Source organism: Chironomus tepperi, unplaced genomic scaffold (genome assembly GCF_022539635.2).
Source record: "Chironomus tepperi strain 1889 unplaced genomic scaffold, CSIRO-AGI_Ctep_v1 contig_262, whole genome shotgun sequence".
NCBI lineage: Eukaryota > Metazoa > Arthropoda > Insecta > Diptera > Chironomidae > Chironomus > Chironomus tepperi.
Window position 1 is genome coordinate 268,632 of NW_027226384.1, and position 23,768 is coordinate 292,399.

At 29.8% G+C, this 23,768-nt stretch overlaps 4 protein-coding genes and 1 long non-coding RNA gene across 5 annotated transcripts; 4 read left to right on the forward strand and 1 right to left on the reverse strand.

Moving 5' to 3' along the window:
* The first annotated feature begins 3,517 nt into the window (after window positions 1-3,517).
* Window positions 3,518-6,436, forward strand: LOC139091860 (ATP-dependent RNA helicase DDX54). The gene is made up of 4 exons (XM_070642096.1): window positions 3,518-3,612; window positions 3,712-3,877; window positions 3,933-4,766; window positions 4,945-6,436. Exons 1-4 carry the CDS (start codon window positions 3,610-3,612, stop codon window positions 6,276-6,278), a joined length of 2,337 nt encoding a protein of 778 aa, XP_070498197.1. The 5' UTR covers window positions 3,518-3,609; the 3' UTR covers window positions 6,279-6,436.
* An 88-nt stretch (window positions 6,437-6,524) lies between these two features.
* Window positions 6,525-8,091, forward strand: LOC139091887 (uncharacterized). Its single transcript, XR_011544553.1, has 3 exons — window positions 6,525-6,639; window positions 6,959-7,006; window positions 7,654-8,091. It is a non-coding gene; the product is annotated as an uncharacterized lncRNA (long non-coding RNA).
* Window positions 7,996-10,761, reverse strand: LOC139091886 (dihydrolipoyllysine-residue succinyltransferase component of 2-oxoglutarate dehydrogenase complex, mitochondrial). The gene is made up of 7 exons (XM_070642134.1): window positions 10,593-10,761; window positions 10,166-10,254; window positions 9,980-10,096; window positions 9,646-9,910; window positions 9,134-9,580; window positions 8,696-9,001; window positions 7,996-8,628 (listed from the first exon to the last, which is right to left on the reverse strand). Exons 1-7 carry the CDS (start codon window positions 10,656-10,658, stop codon window positions 8,494-8,496), a joined length of 1,425 nt encoding a protein of 474 aa, XP_070498235.1. The 5' UTR covers window positions 10,659-10,761; the 3' UTR covers window positions 7,996-8,493.
* A 275-nt stretch (window positions 10,762-11,036) lies between these two features.
* On the forward strand, window positions 11,037-11,441 carry LOC139091922 (histone H2B type 2-E-like). The gene has a single exon (XM_070642171.1). It carries the CDS (start codon window positions 11,037-11,039, stop codon window positions 11,439-11,441), a length of 405 nt encoding a protein of 134 aa, XP_070498272.1.
* Window positions 11,442-11,821: 380 nt separating this feature from the next.
* Window positions 11,822-16,760, forward strand: LOC139091900 (constitutive coactivator of PPAR-gamma-like protein 1 homolog). The gene is made up of 11 exons (XM_070642150.1): window positions 11,822-11,958; window positions 12,096-12,357; window positions 12,444-12,527; window positions 12,595-12,761; window positions 12,831-12,872; window positions 12,938-13,009; window positions 13,110-13,743; window positions 13,801-14,556; window positions 14,679-15,211; window positions 15,273-15,505; window positions 15,846-16,760. Exons 2-11 carry the CDS (start codon window positions 12,258-12,260, stop codon window positions 16,162-16,164), a joined length of 2,940 nt encoding a protein of 979 aa, XP_070498251.1. The 5' UTR covers window positions 11,822-11,958; window positions 12,096-12,257; the 3' UTR covers window positions 16,165-16,760.
* The last annotated feature ends 7,008 nt before the right edge of the window (window positions 16,761-23,768 follow it).

Genomic DNA, 23,768 nt, shown 5'->3' on the forward strand with positions numbered 1-23,768 from the left:
CGTACAAAAAATTAAATATTTTGAGGTTATATTTACAAAAAAAACATGCTTTTTCATGAAATTGAAAGCTTTTAATTGTACAAAGTTAGCTTAAGAATTGCTAACTTACTTCAATAATTGAAGCCTAAACTCGAATTTCATCTAAATAACCTCAAAAATTACTTAAATACTGCAACATTTCAATAAAATAACCTCAAAATTTGCTTAATAATTACAAGATTTGAACTTGATAAATAAAAAAACTCAAAAAATACTTAAAAAAGTCAAAAACATAACCTAAAAAGTTGCAACATTATTACAAGATTTGAACGCAGAAAGTCAATAAAAAACAGTTTAAAAACTGCAACAATTCAATCAAATTTGATATTTCAAATTTAATTTAAAATCAAAAAGTATCTTCCCTTTTCCACGCGGAAGTTGATACAAAATCCCAAAAATAACTAATTCATAACTCTCTAATCAACTACAACGTCAAGCTAATCATCCCTCGGGTTTACATTTTTGTATGAAAATCAAAATATCGAAACAATCACAAACAATTTTTCACCAGTGAAACTTTTTAGTTTACAATAGATGAAGAAAGAAGAGAATAAATATGAAACTTAAAAAAAGTTATTTGCATGAACGTGATTTGTGCAAATAAATTCACACATTATCAACACTTTAGTTACAATAGATAAATAAAATGGTCTTTTTTTACAGAAGAATCATAAATACATAAAAAAAATAATTGACATACACACAAAATAAAAAAAAAAAAATGAAGGAAGATGAAAAAAATGTCAGAAATTATTTATTTATAAGAAAAAAATAAAAAATAATGAGAAAGTACCTAAGGAACCATCAAAATAAAAAAATAATAAATAAAAAGAGCAAAAGCGTTGAATTATTGAATTCAATTTTCGATGAAAATTTGTGCCAAAACCCGAAGCAAAACCAAAAAAAAAATCATAAAAAACAGACAATTTAAGTTTAACTTTCGCAAAAATAAAATAAAATAAAAACCAAAAAAAACGGAAAATTTTTCATAATTGGCCCGTTATACAAACAATTTTTGTCCATAAACCACTTTACAGCTCGATAGTAACACATATTTAAAACAGAAAAAACAAAAAAATAATCAAATGGAGAAAGAAAAATTTTGAAATTAATCTAAAAAATGAATTTATCAAATGAATGTTTACTGATCCAGCATGAAAAAATATGTAAACTTTTTTTTTGTTTGATTTTAATTTATAATGACAAAAAAAGAGATGAAAATGGAATCTTTTTCGGCATTTAACAATGACACGCTGCGGCCCTTTTGAAAATGACATAAAAAAATGTAATTTTGGAGTGAAAAATTGTAAAAATTTTGGGAATATACTGTTAATCCTGCAGATTTTTGAAGAATATTTGACTAAATTAACTTAATGGTTTTTGTTTTTGGTCGTTAAATTTTGAAAATTGAGATTTTAAAACTTGAGAATCAAAACTGAAATTTTTAAAATTCTCAAAATTGAGATTTTAAAAATTTTTAAAATTAAAATTTAAAAAATTTAAAAATTGAGATTTAAAAAATTTTTAAAATTCTCAAATTTGAAATTTAAAAAATTCTCAAGTTTGAAATTTTAAAAATTCTCAAAATTGAAATTTAGAAATTTCTCAAGATTGAAATTTAAAAAATTCTCAAAATTGAGAATTCAAAACTTTAAATTAACGACTCTCAACAAAATCAATTTAAAGTTCTTCAAAATTTCAATCTGCAGATTCAAAAAAGAAAATTAAAAATCCGATTTAAAATTGATTTACAACTGGTCAAATTCACCCAGAAATCAATTTTAATTCGATCATCAAATATTAGATGTGTTCAAATTATATTAAAAAATTTCGTTTCGGCCACTTTTTTGACCAAAAAAAAAAAAATAAAAAATTTAGGAAAAATTTTTAGATAAAAAAAGAAAAAATAAAATTTAAAAAATTGTTTTGTTTGGAAAAATAAGAAACTGTTGTAAAAAAATTGTACAAAAAAAGAAAAATTCATTATTTAGGCATAAAAAAAAAAAATTAAAAAATTTCTTAAAAAATCTAAATTAATGTTTAGGCTACTTTTCGGCTACTGTAAATAAAAATTTTGACAAAAAAAAATTAAAAATTTCGAAAGACGAATAAAAAATTTCGCGAGGGGATAAAAAACAAAAATGCACAGTTTTCTGACCAAAAACTATTGACGAACACATCTGATATTAAATAAAATAATGAAAAAAGTAAAAATTTTGTATTTTATGTAAAAAAAACTTTTGGAATAAGCAAAAAAAAATGTAAAAAAAATTATAACTGACATCAAATTTTGAAAAGTTTGAAGAAAAAAAATTTAAATTTTCGTTAAATTTTCAAAATTTGATGCAAAAATGTTCAGGTAACGTACAAAAAAACTAAAATGTTCATCTAAATTAAGCGTGTCATTAATTCAAAAAATGATAATTAACCTAAAAAAACCATGTAAAATGAAAGAATTTTTACCGGTCAAATATACTTAAAAAAAAAGTTTTGAAGATATTTGGTGTTAATACATTTTCATAATAATAAAAAAACAAAAATAATGGCAACAAAAAAAAAGTAAAAAATTTTTAAACATTTAAAAAAAATGAATTATTTTTAGTTGTCCAATAAAACCAGCAAAATTAAAGCATTTGAGTTGATATCGTTCAGGAAAAATGTGAAAATGAAAATCCAATGTCCAGATGAAAATAATATAAATTACTACTCGAGGATCTTTGAACGCAAATCCATCAAATGTTTCGAAAATCAATGTGTAAAAAAAATATATCATGAAAAAAAAGGAGAAAAAAAAATGAAGAAAAAAAAACTTTTGTTTGTATAAAAATTTTTGACGAAAGAAGAAAACGATGATAAAAAAAATGAAATTGTGGATGATAAAAGTGAAAAAAAAATCTAAAATTAATTATAATTATTTAATGATAAAAAAAAATTAACGATTAAAGTATGGAAAAGTAAACTATAATATCAGCTGTAAAATTTTTGATTTTAAAAACTAAAATTACTGAATAAATTAATTAATTGATAAATTAAAATGTTTTATTTTATTTATTTTTAAGATTTTTCAGGATTTCAGAAGATTTGAAAATTTAACGGATTTTTAGGATTCAAAATTTAGTTTGAAGATGCAAAAATAAACTAAAAAATTCAATTCAACGGCATTTAAAGATTTAAAATCAATTATAGAGAAGCAAAAACTATTGAAAAGATGCAAAAATTCAAATTTCAAAAAACCGTTATCATTTTCTTTACAAACTAATTTATTTAAATTTATTTTCAACCTCTTCATGAACCAAATAGATTCCGTACCATATGATAAATCCTTAAACAATCTCCACTCATCGTTATTGCATTTCAAAATTCAACCTTCAACCAACAAACTCACAAAACCTCTAAACAGTTTAAATCCAAAAACATTTGTAAGGTTTTTGTTCGGATTACACTTGTAAACATTCCGAATTACCGAGTTTTTATTGCATACACTCCACGAGGATTTGTGTATAAAAATTTAAAATTGAATTTAACTAAATTAATAAGAAATAGACAGTTAGATAGTAAATTTCATCCAAAATGGTAAGTTTTAATGGATGTCATCACTTGACATTCAGTGCATCTGCAATTTATAGTTAATTATTCAATATTTTAATATCCAAATATTTTCACGATTTACAGACAGAACTGGATGATGACTTGATTGGATTTTCATCGATTCCAGATCACGATGATGGCAAGGAAGAGAAAAAGGATAAGAAAAACAAGAAAAGTGGCTTTTTGTCGATGGGATTGAGTGACAAAACAATAAAAGCCATCCAGAAGCGAGGATATAAAATTCCGACAGGTAAGGCAATAAGCTATACATACTGAACATACAAAATAATCACATGCTATTCCAGCCATTCAACGTAAAACAATCCCAGTCATCATGGACAACAGAGATATAGTTGCGATGGCAAAAACTGGATCAGGAAAGACTGCCTGCTTCTTGATTCCATTATTTGAGAAGTTAAAGCAACGATCAACGAAATCAAATGGAGCTAGAGCTTTAATCCTAACACCAACAAGAGAATTAGCTATTCAGACTTATAAATTTATGAAGGATTTAGGAAAATTTCACGATTTAAAGACAGTTTTGGTTCTTGGCGGAGACAGTATGGATTCACAATTTTCAGCTATTCACGATAATCCTGATGTGATTGTTGCCACACCAGGTCGATTCCTTCACATTTGTATGGAAATGGATTTAAAACTTGGTGCTGTCGAGTATGTCGTATTTGATGAAAGTGATCGGCTATTTGAAATGGGTTTTAGTCAACAAATTAACGAAATTATTAGAAGACTACCAGATTCAAGACAAACAGTAATGTTTAGTGCTACATTGCCGGCTTTATTAGTGGATTTCGCAAAAGCCGGTCTTACAGATCCAGTTTTAATTCGTCTGGATGTTGATACAAAAATTCCAGAAGCATTGGAATTAAGATTCATTTTTTCACGATCAGACGAAAGATATGCAAGTCTTTTAGTGCTTATGAAGCATTTCATTCCACAAAATGCACAAACGATCATATTTGCAGCCACACAACATCACGTCGAGTTAATTTCATTAATTTTAACAAAAGCAAATATTTCAAACACTTACGTTTATTCGAATCTTGATCCATCAGCTCGTAAAATCAACACTGCTAAGTTTGCACACAATAAAGTCAATGTACTTGTTGTCACTGATATCGGTAAGTTAATTAAAACACTTTTTTTTCACTTGATTCACTCTTTCTCAGAAAATCTGAAACTTGGAAAATTTAAATTTTTCGTTAAAATTTTGAATTCCAAATGACCGTTATAAAATTCAAATTTGAAATTTCCGTTACAAAATTATTAATTTTCAATATTTTCAATTCTTTATTTTAGCTGCAAGAGGTATCGACATCCCGTGTCTAGATTATGTGATAAATTTCCATTATCCTGGCAAGCCAAAACTGTTCATTCACAGAATTGGTCGTTGTGCTCGTGCTGGACGTAGTGGAAAAGCTTATTCAATATTTTCGACAGAAGATGAAGCTCATCTCCTAGACACACATCTCTTCCTTAATCGCCCATTAGATATTCAAAATAATAAATGTATTGGAGTTTGCGATCCAGCCTTAATTGAGGAAGAACAGCAATTTGTATTGACACACATTCAGGATTCAGACATAGCAAATATTTACAGAGTTAGTAATAATGCATATAAGGCTTACATCCAAACAAGACCAACAGCATCAGTTGATTCAAACAAGAAAGTTAAGCATGTCAAGTTCAATACACTTCAAGTCTTGGAAGAATTTCAAGGAAAGGACGGAATTGTCACAGACACATCAGCAAATGAGTTCAAAGCTAATCTTTTGGAACAAATGAAGAAGTATAAAGCTAGAACAACAATATTTGAGCTTAATCCAAAGCTTAATGACAAGCAGTTCCTTGTAATGCGGGATAAAAGAAAAGTTCATGAAAATAAGATCCAGAAATATCGCGAAAAGGAAGAAGAAACTAAAAATGACTATTTAGTCATTCAAAGAGACGAGGATGACGAAAGCTTTGATGATGACGATGAGGATGGCAAGCCACGCAACAAGAAACGAAAAAAGGGCAAATCAAAATCTAAAAATGCCATAAATGCACTGGAACTGAGTGAGAATCGCGATAAAGAATATTTTATTCCTTATCAGCCAAAAGATAAGATAACCGAAGATGGATTTGCTATCAATTCCTTTACTCGCGATGCACAACAAGCTGAATTTAGCGTAACAGCTGACTCTGCTGAAGGTCAAAGGCTCAGTCGTACATTAAGAAAATGGGATCGTAAGAAGAAGAAGATGGTCAATGTTGTAGATCCAAGAGCTGGTAAAATTCGTACAGAACATGGTGTTTGGATTCCTGCATCATATAAAACTGATCGATACGCAAAATGGAAAGAGCGAACAAAGATTGAAGATCGTTTGGACAACGATGCTGGAAGTGACGAAGAGACGCTTAAGCCACAAATTAAGAGCCATCCACATACAAGTTGGGGACGTCATAATGCTAAAGTTGATTTGAAGAAGAGATTAGATCCAGAATTAAAGACTCGCGATCAATTGATTAAACAGCGAACGCGAAAACAGAAACTTCAGGCACGTGAAATGTCATCAAAGATGAAAAATGACGCAAAACGTAAGCGCGCGGCTGCCAAAAATGCCGCTAAAGCAAAAGGAAAGAAGAAGTAAATCCGATGACTTTGTAATTATCATATAGACATGTGAAGAGTTACTGTAGTGAATCAAGCCACATGACTCGACAATGTGAACTGTTTTTTGAGGATTAAGAAATTGTTTAAAATGATTTTAAATGAAATAAAAAATTGAATTACGTTTTTTTGCTGGAATTTCCCTTATCAGCTTATTTACACACATATGATTAATGCGTAATTTTCAGGAAAAATTGTGAAAATGTATTACAAAATAAACAGTAAAGTCACGTAGAATGTGAAGGTCGTTAATCTGCTGATCTATTATCATTAATTAACAATTGGAATGTATTATGAAGATTATTTATAGATGTGCTGTTTATTGAAGTCAATGATTTAAGGTATGAATATGAATATGTGTATTTTGAAGTATATTGCTGATCAATTGCTGATGTTGAAAGAAAATTGCATTTGTATGGTTTTCAAAAAATATTTGGAATTGTAAGGCTTTGATGTAATATTTGGAAATTGTAGGGATTTTAAATGAACTATTTGGAATTTTAGGGGAAGATTTTGAAAGTGAAAGGTTTTCGACAAGTTTAAAGTTCAATATTTTGGAATTGAAAGGTTCTCGTTGTTCAAAAATACCAATTGTAAGGTTTTGACAGTTGAAAAGAGATTTGAAGTACTTAGAAGTAGAAATTTGAATCTTTTTTGAAGGAACCAGCACATTTCACCCCATTTGCCATCAAAACAAACCAAAATCAGGTTTTAGATTAAATTTTTAACTTAAATGTACAAAGTTTGGATACATTTTATTTGTATTTAAATTTTTAAAGGATTCTGGCTTATCGCATTCATCACTTAGTTTTTGATTTTATTTTGAAATTGTTTTGCTTTAATTTATGTTGTGGTTTATTCGGTGTTTCGCGACGCAAGAAGTGTTGAAATTCGCTTGCAACTTTCCGACGTAGTCCTCAATAGAAGGTATTTTTGCTTCAGTATGTAGATCTGATACATCTTGTTTTGTTGAGAACAATTCTCAAAATTTGTTTTGTAGTACTTGTAGTTTTTGTAGATGTGTTTTTTCCGTTCAAAGCTGGACAGCCTGAAGATGGGTCTCAAGCTTGTAGATGAGAATTTCGAATCGAGATGTGAGTTCCTTTGAGGGGATAAAGTAGTCTTAGTGCAGTGTGAGCTCTGTTGGTCACATTCTACATGCTGCTTTAACACTCTCTTGTCGATTATCATTCCCAGATATTTAGCTTCGGTTTCCCATTTGATGTTTTCGTTGAGGAATTTGATGTTGTCTCTAGGAAGTTGCCTGGAGTACCTATTTGTGATGAATAAGGCTTGAGTCTTCTGTTTGTTGAGATTTATTTTCCATTTGTTCATGTATTGCAAACCAAAATCAGCATTACAGACCTAAAAATAATCGCAATTTACATCAACTTTAACCTCTCCAATCCACAACAAACATCAGATTAGCCCACAAATCTCATAATCAGCATCATTAAATGATGTAATTGGACACAAAACACACACTTTTTAGGCTGAGGCAATTTGCTGACACAACAACGCTTTTGTGCGAAAATGAGAAAATTTCCTGTTGTTATTCAAATTATTTATAGAATTAAAGTAATCGTGAAATTTCCTTGACGTACTTTATGGTACCACGAGTCTCGTGATTTCAAGTTTAAATTTTTTTCTCACCTTGAAATTTAAGTCAAAAGAAGTGAATTTTTTTCTTATCTACAGATTTTATACGACATACTGTCGTCGATAGTTTTTATTTTTCATATTAAATTTTTCAGTTTTGTTAATTAATTTAATATTATTTAATAAATAAGTTGTCGCGATCTAATTCCAAATTTTAATGCAAAAAAAAATTCTATTAAAGGACAAAAATTTTTATCAAATTCCTGCATTTTTCATGGGATTTTTTTAAAAGATTCTGGGTTCCGTTTTTGATAAGTTACAAAAATGTCTTGAAAACAGCACCTTAATACAACTTACTTATGTCATCTCTCGGATTAAAGGTTTTTTTTAAATAATGTCTAAAAAGTGATTTTTTCTCATTCGCTTCCTTTTTTTTCTAAAACTTAAAGATTCAATAAATGATAATTATAGTGTAGAACGATATTTCTGAGGGTCCGAAACATATTATTATTATTAATTATATTTTTTTATGTGTGTGATAAGCATTTTTAAGTGTATGTCCGATGCGCTCAAATTTATTTTACTCAATCACGTTCTTAAACACCGGCCAAAATTATTCTTGGATCTTCAACGCCTGCCTTAACCTTTTTCAAGAAAGTAACAGCCTCACGTCCATCAATCAAACGATGATCGTAAGTAAGTGCGATGTACATCATTGGACGAATGACGACCTTGAAAAATAAGAATAGATTGTGAGCAAACCAAAAATATTTCCATAAGGCATTAATCATCTCTTACTTGTCCTTTAATCGCGACTGGTCGGTCGAAGGTTGCATGCATTCCAAGAATAGCACTTTGTGGTGGATTAATGATTGGTGTACCCATTAAAGATCCGAAAACTCCTCCATTACTGATTGTAAAGGTACCTCCGTCCATATCTTCAACAGCTAAAGTTCCATTACGTGCTTTCTCACCCAAAGCATTGATGCCTAATTCAATTTCAGCATAATTCATACTCTCAACATTACGCAAAACAGGCACAACAAGACCTTTTGGTGATGCAACAGCAACAGAGATGTCAATATAATCACGATAAACTATTTCCTGTGGAAGTCATTAAAAAAATACGTTAGAAAATTTTTTGAAAGTTTTAACGGATTTTTGAAGTTCAAATGAATTGAACGAAATTGAACTCCTGAACGTCAAAATTCAAATTTTTAACGGATTTCAACTTACACTATCTTCAATAACGGCATTAACGGTTGGTTGATCTTGAAGAGCATAAGCAACAGCTTTACAGAAGGCAGACATAAAGCCCAATTTAATTCCATAGCGTTTTTGGAAGGTCTCTTGATGCAATTTACGGAATTCCATAATTGCACTCATATCAATTTCATTGAATGTCGTCAACATTGCATTAACATTCTGTGCTTCCTTCAATCTTGATGCAATCTTCAGACGCATACGATTCATTTTAACACGTTGTTCTGTACGTGTGCCAGTAATTTCTTTTGTGTAATCTGATGGAGGTAATTTAACTGTTGCTGCATCAATAGCTTGTGCATGACGAATGGCTGCAATTGGAACTGTTTGTTTCGGTGCTGATGGTTTTGGTGGAACTGGTGGTGGTGTTGTGGCAGCTGGAGGTGCTTGTTGCTGCTGTTGAGGTGGAGGCGGTGGTGGCTAAATTTTCAATATTCCATAATTAATAATACATGAATGAAAATAATTAAGGGTGAGTAGCTTACAGCAACTTTTGGAGCCTCTGGCTTAGGAGGTGGTGGTGCAGCAGCTTCTTTAGGCTTCTCGGGAGCAGCAGCTTTAACTGGAGCAGCATCAGTAACTTTAAGTTTGAATAACTGTTGTCCAGCTTTTACTGTGTCACCGTCAGCGACATAAATCTCCTCGATAATACCATGAACGGGTGATGGAACTCCAACTGTGGTCTTATCAGTTTCAATTTCCATAACAATATCATCTGCTGCGACGGCATCGCCCACTTTCTTATCAAATCTATTTAATTCATATGATTATTAATGAGAGATTTGCTTATCAAACGCAAATAGCAATATTATGGCTTACCTAACATCACCCTCTGATACAGAATCAGCGAATGGTGGAACTTTTACAACTTCAAGTAACTGAGCTGTTGTTTGAATAAATCTAACATGTTGTGGTACAAATCTATTTTTAAGTGATCTGAAAATAGACAAAAATTGGGTTCAATGGAAATGTACAAAAGAAATAGGTGTCTAATTTCTAACTTACTGGCTTTCGTTGCTACCATATGAGCTTACAGTAACTAACTTTTGAACAGCACATTGCTGATGAATGTTATTTCGTAAGAGTTGCTGGATCTTTTTTTGCGGACGATAGCAATTTTTGCGTACATTAGTAAGAAGTAGAAAATGAGAGAATTAAAGGTATAGAAAATCATATGAAAACAAAAAAAAAATAATGAAATGAATCATCGGCAGCTTTATATTCACAACCACGTGCACAATTTATGATGTCATCAATTAAATCGCGAGAGCACTAAATGTAATTAATGAAAATGAAAGTTCATTGTTCACATTTTATAGTTTTTCATCACTTTTCTCTTTTCACGTAAAAATTTTCCTCAATAGAACTTTGTGAAAATTACGCAACCCCAAAACTAAATTTATCACTTTTTACACTGAAATTAATATCATACCTGATTATTTCTATTGCTTAGTCGTAGAACGACACTTCGTGGAAATGAGGAAATCGAACGAATCATTTTAAAACTCCTCAATATCGATTAATTTATTTAAAATAAATTTTAAGCCGAGAGATGATTGACAAACAGACAAACCGCTGCCGTGCTAACTTGTAAGATTTTTTTTCAAACTCTGAGGAAACCGTTGAGATTATTTCACACTTGTTTTGGTCTGTGACTTATTTTCAAGGGTTGCACATCTTCAGTGCTATTCATTTTATGTGGTACTGATTGTTACTTTGATGACTATTATCGTTAATTATAGTATGCTATTGAAAATAACAATTTTCTCATGGAATTTCCAATCATAATTGGCATTGGATCAAAATTCAAAGAATTTCAACGGTTTTTTTGCAAAAAAATTATTTGTTTGTGAATTTTTAAAGAAAATGAATTAAAATGGCAAGATTAAAGAATACTAGTCAATCAAGACGATCTTCGACATTAATCCAAAACAAGACAATCAAAAAGACCAAACCAAAGTCTAATGTATCGTTCAGACGCTATATTTATAATGTATTAAAGCAAGTTTATCCAGATTTAGAAATCACTCAACAATCCATCAAAATCATGAACAGTTTCGTCCAAGATACCTTCGAGCGCCTTGCTAATGAAGCAGGTACACTAGTAAGATTGGACAAACGCAAGACTATGACTGAATGGGACATCCAGAGTGCTGTAAGATTAGTTCTTAAAGGCGGTGACTTAACTAAGCATGCTGTGCACGAAGGGACCAAGGCAGTCGTTAAAATCAATGTAGGACAAGGCTTAAATGCAACCAGAGATGATTCGATGCATTTTTAAATTAATATGTGTTTCAATAAGCCTAATTCAGCATATATTTTTATGCTAACTAAAGATTAATAAAGTTAGTTGGTGATATAAGCAATTCTGTGCATTTAAATAGCCTTGTTTACTAATATAACACTTACTGATCAATTAAGGAAGTTAAGAGGACAGAGACCTGATGCAAAAAACCCGTGATACACACATGATTCTGATAATTTTACTATAGCGCATACGAAAATATTTTAATGAAAATAAAAAACACATTAATTATAGCTGTGAAGCTTATCGACATCTGGGCGTGTGCTGTTTACATTACCAATTAAAGCATCTAATAAGGAACAAATGACATGAAAAAATATAACGGTTAGAAAAAATTCAAATATTTCTAAGGGGCCGTCAACTAGACACATAGAAATTTTTTTCTTATTAAATACACTAAATTCTCTTTAAATAATGTGTATTTAATATAATTAAGCGTGCAGTTAACATTCTTTTGCATTATTTAATCTATACAGTTTATTCTATCATTAAGGTAAAAGTGAATTTTATGTGGTTTATGTAATTTCTCTGAAACAATGTGATTTTTCAATCGGCTTTTGGAATTTGGTCTTGAAAATTACTTAATTAAACAACAAAACTGATATCGTGCATTATTTCCACCTTCTCTAGATCATCTACATCATTAAATTGAATAATAGTTCCGTAATCAATCGATATTTCATCAATTAATTTTCTCATAAAAAAAAACAACAACAAACATCCAGTTTTGAGTCACACAAAAACATCCAGAAGTGAGACGAAAAAAAAAATCAATAAATACCGGTATTCAAAATGATCAGTACGAGTGACTTGCAAGCACTCATTGAGAAGGTTGAAGGTGGTTCGCAAGGTGTTGATATCGTTAAAATTGGACAGAATTATGCGCAACAAGGTCAGTATTGGAAGTGATAAAAATCCAGTCGTGAAATTTTTTTTCCCTAAAATGGACAACGTCAATTAAATGTCTTTATTTTACAGTACCGGCGAGAACATTGCGTAGATTTCGTGTTGCTTTAGATATTGAGGGATGCATAGATAGATTCTATGGTGGCTACTATTCTGGTAAGCATAATTAATTTATATCCATATGTCAATTTCTTATAAGAATCCAATATTTTTATCTGATTAGATTGGGCATGTGGCGGACAATTCAATCGATGCTTCCAATTTGTGCAATTACTTGCAAATGCCTTTCAATCAGCACAAACGGACGTCATCATCTTCTTTGATGGAACATTAAAGGAAAATAAAAAGCTTCATTTGGAACGAAATGACTTTAGACAAAGAACAATTTCGGTATGATATGTCCTTTAATTTAATTAACGCAATGCTAACATTCTATTGAAAAATGATATTTTGTTGCAGGTATTAAAGCATATTAGAATGATTGGAACTCCACCACCGAAGGTATATTAATTAATTGATATTAGCGTGAACAAAATATTGATTTTTTTCACCCCATTCTCATGCAGATTTGGTGGCTTCCTCCTTCTGGTCTTCGTACATGCTTAAGAAATGCATTGAGAACGGTCAATATTCCAGTTGTAAGTATCAAAGTAACCGACACATTTCATTCAAAATTTGAATTTCAAAAAGCCGTTAAACAATTAATCCCTAATTAATGACCCTTACATATCCAATTAGGTACAAACAATTCATGATCATACAATGGAAGTTATCGATTACTATCACGAGCACAAATTAAATGGAATTATCGGTCTTCATCCAGACTATATCATCTTTAACGTATCTCGTTACTTTAGTTCACACGATATTCGTTTATCGTATAAAGGCGCACTTGAAACTAAAGAATACTTTATGGCAACAGTTCTAAATCATTTAAATTTGATGCCTGAACAACTTGCTATTATTGCCGTCCTACTTGGCGGATATATTCTAATTGAAGAGCCAACATTAAAGAAAATGTACAATAAAATGGAGATTGAGTATAATCAGGACTTTGAAGCTCGCATTCGTCAACTTGCTAATCTTGTTCGTCCAATACCAGCTGGTAGTTCAGCTGAGGCTATAATTAAACAATTAAATCTTACTGAATTTAGCGATATTCTTAAAGAATCCATTGAGTATTATCAACGTAAGGGAATTTTCGGTGGCAAACGTTATTTGGGTAGCAAGAAGAAGCCAATTACTGAAATAATTAAGAATATTGATGTCATTCAAGACTCGTCACCGATTCTGCCAATGGCAAGTGAAACCAATGAGAATGACGAGATTGCTAATAAGATTTTAAAGGATGTCAACAATCTTGTTAACGAAAGTAAGTCTAATAAGAATTTTTATTGGAACTGACCTAATTCATTTTAATCTTTTTCAGGTGATCCAATTCCAAGCACATCAGGTCAACAAGAAGTCGTCCGTAAATGCGTAAAGTTTGTCTATTCACTTCCAGCAGAAGTTCTTCGTACTGCATATCAACGTCATCAACGCGGAAGTATGGATTCACGTATATACATATTATTGACAAAGAAGGAAATATTGATGCCACAAGTTCTTGAAGACGAACAATACCGTGAAATGCCAGCTATTCATATCTTTTATAGACCAGCACGTCAAATGATTTATGCAATTTTATTTAATTTATATCATCAAAAATACATGTGCTCGAAGACAAAAGATAATTTACCAATGCCTGATGTCATTATACAGGAATGGATATGGTCACCACAAAATGAATATAAGAAACCAGAAGAAGTATATGCTGTACAATTACCATGGGCCGTACCAACAATTCAAAGACTTTGGTTTGGTACAACATTTGAGGATAAACATCGTCGTATGAGAGCATTCTTAACAATTATGCGATCTGACGCTCCATTGATGCTTAATAGACATTATGTTCCACAACATATGCTCGTACTTGCATGTGTTTTGAGATACATTGTAACAAATCCTGATCGAAATATTTTATCTCGTTATGAATTAGATGCCTTTTTGGCTACTGCATTCTCACCACAATTAGTTAACGTTGATTATACACAAGAAATGGTTCTGCCAGGTGTTTATTTGCGTGGAGTTTTTCTCGCATCACTTTTCATGCAAGGTGTTGAAACAGCACAGCTCGCAAATGATGGTAAGTTTAACGGTTTTCTAAAATTTGAATTTCAAAACCTTACAAATGCTTACAAAAATTGTATGGTTTTAAGCATTTGAAATTAAAATTGTTATTTTTCAAATTAATTTATTTCTTTACAGCATGTGGCGTACCTTTACCATGGAATTTAACCAACCCCTGGCTGTTCTTTGATGGAAAATTATTCCATTTGAAATTGAGGATGTCAGTTGGCCTTCAAAACTTACGCGAAGTATGTGACGATCAATTAGATATGGTTATGAAAATTGAGCGCATCCGTAAAGCAATTTTGGAAGATATTGAGAATCTTGTCCCATTTACTGAAACAATGTATCGTCCAGTATACACAAGCCATAATCAGTATGCTTTATATGGCTCTGCAAACAATAAGAATGTAACATTACAACAACCAACGTCTGGTGGAAATAATTATGCATATAATATGCAACAAATGTTTTATCAGCCAAATGTTAATCAATATGCATTACGTCAAGCTGCTCTTAAAGCTAAACTTCAGCCACCAGCAAATGCACGTGCTAGTGGAGCTATTGGTTATCAAAAGAATAATGGATATCAATTGAAAGTTGGCGGTGTCGTTGTTGGATCTTGGGCAACAAATCGTTCACAAACAACTCGAGTCAATCGCACTGGAATGGTAATGACATTAAATGTTGCATTTTTCCTTAAATTAATAATTTATTTAAATATTTTTTTAGCAAATTCGTTATCCAATTAATCATCAACGTGTACAAAGAGGTGCTAATAATCGTTACCGTGTGACTGGACCTAGTGGAATGTTGACAAATCGCTTTGTCAATACAAAACAAAAGAAAACAAAGGCAAAGAAGGAAAAGAAGATAAGCAAAAGTGAGGAGAATGACGAAAATGATGAAAATAAATCAACTCCAAAAGAGGAGAAAGAAGAACCGACAATAAAGAGTGAAAATGGGTATGTTAATTGAATTAAATAATAAGTTTTGTGTTGTTGGACATACTATGAAGGTTAAATTTACGGTAATCGTGTGTAGGATTGTTGTTATTACTATAACGTATTCTATTCTTGGTGTTTTGTACAAAGGTCGACGATGTTAATTAGCTTGTTAAATTATGCATGTAATAACTACCTTATTTTGGATTGTTTGACAATAGTCGTGTTCAAAGCACCACTTTTGTTTTGAATTATTCATTAATGACATACCCTGTGTTGTGTTGTTGTCAATAGTCGTACACGTGCCACGACTATAGTGTAATCACTCATCTAATGAATGTATAAATATTTATATCCACAGAAATCAATCAGAAAATCACGAAGCCAACAATGTTGAGGATGATAAGAAGTCATCACAATCCGATAAGCCAAAGGCTGTTGAAGACAATCGAAATGGAACTGATGCGGAACAATGTGATAAGAAACCAGATGATGCGATTAGTTCAACTAATGCTACTGCCATACCGGATGTGCTTTCGAATGAAAATGCTGTGACATCGCAACAACAACCACAAAACAATAACATTCTTAGTATTAAGTCTAAGAAGAATAAGAAAAAAGGTAAAGTTGATGCAGGAAGTGATGAGCTCAAAAGCTCATCTGATGCCTCAAAGGCTTAAAAAACATTAATTTTTTATTGACGAAAGAAAAAAAAAGTTTTTCCATTTTTTGCAAATTCATGATTTTTTGAAAAAAGTTTCATTTTCATTTTTTTGAAGTTTTTTTTTTTTTTTTAATAATTTCCTGACCTATAATAGAATTAATACGATGAAAGAATTATGATATATGTATGAATTATGTTTACACGATAAAATAATGAACGGAAATTTTCATTTAACATTTAAATTTGTCTATAATCAAAATATGATTTTCTTATAAAAAATAAAGATTATCTAATAATTATCACAGGGGATGTGATTCAAAGGAACTATAGATTGTGGTCCATGAATCACATCCTTTTCACGGTTTTTTGAGAAAAGTTAAAAACGATAAATTAATCAGAAAATATATAAGTTTATAAAACTTTATTGAAGTAATGGCTTTTTTAAGGGAATTAAAAAGTTTCTGGAATTGGTGGACTGAAGATTTTGACATTTTAAATTGCTTAATCATTGAAGTCTATTCGGAAATTCAAATTTGAGCAACTTCGAGAAAGGAAAACTAAATTGAATTTTGAGATAAAAAATAACGGAAATTAAGAATTTGAATTTTAATGGAAAAAAAATTCAAATTGAAGTTCAATTTTGAACTTTTGAAGAAAAAGTTGAATTTGGGATTAAAATGGATGTAAACCTGTGATTGATGCTCGAACTCGAACTGTCAAGAAGCATGCTCATGGGTATGCTTCAAATTGAGCATCCATGGATGCCTATGTTTAGTGACATTCAGAATGCTACCTAGAAAATGTCTACTACATATGCTTACCAAATTGAGCATGCTCATGGTTATGCTTATAAAATTGAGTATGCTTAATTATGTTGATTACTAGCATACTCAAGAGTAAGTTCATTTAAACAAGTATACTGATTGTCTGTTAGGGTAATTGAGAGAGAGAATGTCAAAGCTCTAGTAGAGCCTTATTATGCATAATCTTAGTCAGCATAGCATATTAAGCACAACATTCAGTCAACCAATTTCAAAAAACCTTTAATTTACAGTTCCTGCCTTCTTCTATACAATTCTTTAACAAAAAAGAATATTTTTACGAAAAAAATGTGTCAATAAAAATGAAATAAGAAAGAAAGTGTAATAAAAAGTCTCAAAGAGACTCCAAAAAAAAACGTTTATAACTAGTAAATAAGGAATGGAGTATATACGAGAATCATGGATTGAGATAAATTTTTTTATTATCATATATGATATAAAACTATTAAATAAAGTAATAAACGAAAAGCTTTCCTTATATTGTCATTTGAATAATAATATGGACCTCAATTTGATTGAGTGCTGCATCAAAAACATAAGAGAAATGAAATAAAAAAAATCAATGAAGATTTAACATAAAAAAAATTTAAGAAAAATTAAAACAACACCTAATGTGAATCAAAAAAAATGGAGAAAAATCTTTTTAAGAATTAAAAAAAAAACGTGTTATGGACTGTGATGAATGTTTGATGTCCAAATTAAAGATTGATGAAATTACGGCTGAATGTCTTTTTTTTACCTAGTCGTTAATTCATCAATCTTCAAAATTGACATCAAGCAAATATATTTTTGTATATTTGTTATAACTTGTTACAAAATATCAATTAATAAGATTATTATTGATAAAAGTTTAATATTTAAAAAGAAAATGTTGAAATGCCAAAAAAAAAAGTAAAAAATTGAAGAAATAATTTTTTTATTTCCCTAGAACAGCAAAAATAAATGATAAGCAAAATGAATCAAGATGATAGAAATATCTCTCGGGAATTCTTTTACAATAAAAAAAAAACTTTAATTGCATTAACTACAGTTAAACATAAAACACTCGGCATTTCCTTTCAATAACATTTTTTGTGAATGAAAATGAAGAAATTTGATTGGTGAAAAAACAACAATTTTTTTCGATGGAATAGAAATGGACTGAAAGTTGGTCGGGAAATTTGGTTTTGGTTATTTTCTGGATATTTAGTTGGTTAATGTTGTTCCTATTGGCATTTGTATGGTTTTGAGTCTTAAAATATATGAAAATAGTTAGCAGAGGTTGAAGTTGACTCCGATTTTGTATGGAAAAGTCAAGTTTGCGACAGGCAGAAACCGTACAAATTCGATTGATAATTTGTTTGAATTTCTAAGAAAAAATACAATTATCAAGAATTTGTTCAGTTTTTGTCTGTTTTGCAACTCTGTCGGAGTCGCCTTAGAGCTCTGTTAGGTAAAACCTGCATTTATAAGGTTTTTGGATAGTCCGCGCATATGTACAACCTCGACTAAAACCATACAAATGTTTTACTGAATGAAAATAAAACTGGTCATAAAATAGTCAAAAAAGCTGTATGATCTCACTAAGTACAACTCAAATGCCCAAAACTAACCAGCCAATCCATCCCACCAACCAATAAATTCCGGACGAAAGTTTGATTTTTTCGGATTCACTACAACTTACACAGTTTAAACATGTTTTTAAAAAAAATATGAAATGAAAAAAAAGTATATAAAGTTTGAATAGAAACCAAAAAACAACTCTGTTTCTGCCCATTTTTTGGAACAAAAAAAAGAAATCAAGCAAAAAGCATAATTAAATGAAAAAAATTAAATTTTGCAAATTTGACATATGAAAGATTTTTGACACTAACTTACCCCCCCTTTTTACCCGCTATAATGTGACTGATATCAATGGAAACTATCACAATACGCAAAATAAAAAATAAAATTTGTTGCATGAAAAAAATATAAATCATTTAAAAGAGATGAAAAATTTAACGACTTTCGACAATGTGAAGCATTTATTCGATAAAAAATGAGAAAATATTGATGAAAAATGAGTTTCTCAAAATTTTAAATGAAAAATTCGTTGTAAATAGTTTCATTTTAATTTCAAGTTTAACAAAAACAAGAAATGCTATTTAATGTCTCTTTACCGAAATGAAAATAAATTGCAGAAATTGCATGAACCCGCAAATATATAAAAATTTAAAATAAATAGAATTGAAAACTGGATGAAAAAAAGAAATTAAAAAAAATATATAATTAATTAAACTATTATGCAAAAATGATGAAAAAAATAATATTTCGTAATTATTGATAAAATAATTTTTACTTTTTATATTCGGGGATGTGGAGATTGAAATTTGCACAATTTCTAAACTTTTAACTGAAAATTTGATTTAGTCATTTGAAAAACTTTAAAGTTCAATTTTCTTTGAAGAAATTTGAACTCAAAGATTAAATTTGAATCGACAATTCATAACAAAAAATTTAATTTTTATGACTTAAAATCCAAATTGAGCTGTTAATTCTTCAAAAACAAAATATTAAAGGGGGAGTTAAATATTTAGAAAAAAAAATCGATCAGAATTTGATCGTTAAGCCTGCAATTTGCCATATTTTGGAATATTTTCAGCTTCAATTAAGTACGATTCAGTAAAAAATGAGCAAATATAAAACAGATTTGCAAAACAGGCAATTGTGGACATGCAAAAACCATACAATTTCCTGATAATTTGTAAGGTTTTTGCTTGTCGCAGGTGCCTGTTTAGCAACTCTAACATACAAAAAAATGGATATTTCAACAAGATAACGATTAATTTGTTCATGAATTTCTTATGGGATTCGAACCCTTGCTTATCAATTACAAACATTACTTGAACTTCAATGTGAGTTGATGATTATATCGTCAATGACAATTTGTCGTATACTTATTACTAAAGAAATTGTGTCACAAATTTCACTCTACACATCTACTGTTTTATCCCTAAAAAAATATGAGCATAAAAAATATATTTGTTTACTAATAATTCATAATTTTTCTTTTTGTTTCGTCGCAATGTCCTTTTTAATTAATTTTTGTTTCTACTTTTTTTTTTATTAATTTTAAGTATTCTTTTCTTTTTTGGTATCATTTTTATCATATTTTATATAATTTTAAACACAAAAAAAAAATAATTGTCGAAAAGTTTTGCAAAAAAAAAAAATTATAAAAAAATTTATTCAAATAACAATTTTTCATAAAAAAAAATATAATCACATTATTCGAGAAATAGGAATTAGTCACTTTAATTAAAATATTCAATAATGGAAAAAAAGGAAATATGTTCAATTTTTTGTTTTTGATATATTGGATATGATACTGGAAGATATATAAAATTAAACATTTTTTTGATGATAGTTCAATGTTAATGGCGGTATTGATGATAGAAATATTTGAAGAAAATGAAGCAATTGGTGAATATGTATAGGATGTGGAGGTTGAAGGTTGCTTGATGTTATGTTGTAGTAATAGTGGATAAACAGGTATACGTCGTACCCAAAGCTAAAACAAAGTTAATATCGACTTTTGAGTGACAAGATATTAATCAATATTAGTTCATAGCCACTTAGACAGTAATCAACACTCTCTAACATACTTATAGACCGATTCAAAGATGCCCAAGTGGTATTTCTGTACCATGGAAGCATGTACATTCTTAGCATTGTTTTTAGGGTCTTGGAACTACCAGGAATGAAAGCATTCCTTTATCAAGACATCCTCCAACCTCTAAATATCAAAAAGTATATATTTAATCTAAATATTCATGAAAATTATAAGTAATCACAGTAAATTGAAAGAAAAACTATAAAGTGTAGCAAACTTTTAGGCAACATTGCGCATTTTTCCTTCCCTTAAACGAACTTAATCGAAATTTATAACTTATCTACTAAATAGAAATGGAACAGAATGAAGTAAAAAAAAAATTCAAAAAAAACAAGCCATTGAATGTAAAATTGTATGCTTCTAATATTTTTCTTTCTTCTTTTTTGCAAATGAATTAAAAAAATTAAATTAATTAATTAAAGGAAACTATATACATACATAATATATTCACATATGGGCAGAATATGCAGAATTTTGAAGAGTAAAATCTTTTATTTTAATTTTCAAGTTTATTTGAATGAATTAAAAAAAAAAAACAACAAAATATTAACAATTAATTAATTTCACAATCAGAAAAAAAAAATTACAAAACATGAAATAATAAATTTAACTATAATATGATATGAAAATATGGCAAATTCAAATTATATATGCATTATTCAACATTTTGAAAAGAAATAAAAATTAGGAAATGTAAGAAAAATATTTAAATAATTTTTTTGTTGCATGTTTTAGTCGCGATAAAACAGAGTTGGTAGATCCGGGAGTCCGAATTTCCATAAAGCTGCCTCCAAATGAGTCCTGCCAACTCTGCGATAAAATAAGAACATAAACGTTATCTGTTCAAACCTTAAGATCCATAACTTCGCGCATTATATGCGTTTTTTGACTATTGGTAGTTTAACGGTTGAGATTTCGCCAGATTTCCTGCTCAAGCCTTAACCTCCAGTTTATAGTCGAAAACAAAACTACTTATTTGATGACATTACTACCGGTAGCCTTCAAAGGGATACTCTGAACCGCATTTCCTATACATATAATACTTCACCCAAAACTCGAACCGAGCTTCATAATTAGAATGGTGAAATGGAGTTAGTCGTGAAACTAAATTAATGAAATTCTGTAGCTTGTATTTGTCATGCTAAATATGAGTAATCTAAAAAAATTCCAAATCCTTGTGTTGCTAATAAAATTACATTTATTTAGATTATTTATTTTAGTCTCGAAAATGCTTCTGAGAGAGGCTGTAAAATGAAATTGTTCACAGTATTGTAAGTAAATTTATTTCATAATGTTTTTTTTAATCCTAGATTAATGTTTAATAATATTTTAAAGGATTTCATTCTCAATCTTAACTGAATTCATCCAAACTAAAACCTTGAATTTAGTTTGCAATTATTCAAGTGAAAATTTTACGTATATAAACAACATATTTAGTTGTAGAGTTAAAGACAATCCAAAGTTCGATGATAAGGACGCCCAAGTGAATGTAATAAATTCAAATATAAAATATGAAATCCAAGGTTTTATAGTCAATTCATTTAAAGTTCCCAATTTGCCATCAAAACTCGGGAACACATTTACAAATCTTAAGGCATTAGTCATCAATAATTCTAACCTCAAAAGCATTTCATCAAACGATTTAAGATTTTTGGCACAATTAATCTATTTGGATTTACGATCGAATGAACTTACAGTGCTGGAATCATCCTTATTTCAATACAACACGCAATTAAAATTCATCTTGTTGAATAATAACAAAATACAGTACATCTATCCTACTGCATTTTATGACCTGCAAGTCCTTAGTATATTGGATCTAACTGATAATGTATGCTATTCATTCAAATCATCAGTAACTGAAGATTGGCAGAACATTCAAACTAAGTCCATTTGTTCATCAGAACTTGCTGAAATTTACTGGAAATGGATAGAAACTCAGGAACCCAATAACCGCTCAAAAATCACTCGAACAAAATCCCTAAATCAGATAAGAAGTAATGAGAACTTTGAGGAAGATCATGCGTTACAATGCAATCATAGTTTGGTCCAATGGAAAATTATAAGCGCACTTTTACTTGTGATCATCATTTTAATTCCACTAATCAGTTGCAAACGATCTCCAAAAAATTATTCAGAAAGACTTAAGGATGGTTCATGTAATTTAAATGAAATTACAAATAGTGATACTGCTCAACTCAATAATGAATCCATTTATGATGAAGTAGATGAAACAAAATTACCCATTTCTGAGGATGTATATTCAGAGGTTGTTGACTGTAAAATGTAAATTCAAAATCTAACAATCTAAAGACCCGGGTTCGATTCCAATGAAAAGACCCGGGTCGAGTCGGATTCAGGTGCTATTTCGCTGTTCTTAGCCACGACAAAAAACATACACCATAATGTTCATCACGTTGAAATCAATATTCATTTATTAAAATCCATAATTAAGTTTGTAATAGCCTGCGCCTAGGTCTCTTAAAATTGAATTGTAATTCATGAAAAACAGAAATATAAGGTTTAAAAAAATAGATGAAATCCTTAAGGAATTGAAAGAGCTCTAGCAATTTAACGCTGGATAGTCTAGTCTTTATGCAAATCTCCGAGAATTCTATTGCTAAATTTTTAGGGCAATTGTGATTTTTGGCAAATAAAGTGCGTTCTATCACAGGATTTCGTGAGTCAGTTTTCAAAATAAAGTCCGATTTTCTCTCAATCAACAGCTTCCTTTAAAGAGTTCTTTAGTCGTCCTCAAACTCTTAAGTCAGACACTATGGTAAAAAATTGAATTTTTATATAAGAAAATCGAAGAAATTACAATTTTTGATTTGAAAAAATTGTATAAATTCTTAAAAAAAAAGAAGAAACAGCAATTTTTACGATAGTGTCCTTACTGCGTTTTACCTCTGATCAATACAAGCTTCAACATTTCTAATTGATCTTTCTCGATATACTCACTTTTACTGTCGTATTGAGAATGAGTCGCCTTTAATTAGCATCATCATTAAATGTCCTTTAAAATCAATAAAATGAAAAAATTCAAACTCCTTAAACTTTATTTTTGTACATTTCTTGAATAATTTTTTATTTATTCTCAATTATCATATGTTTTCATTTGTAAAATAAAACATTTGAGCATAAACTCATTATATTCATTTCATTAGA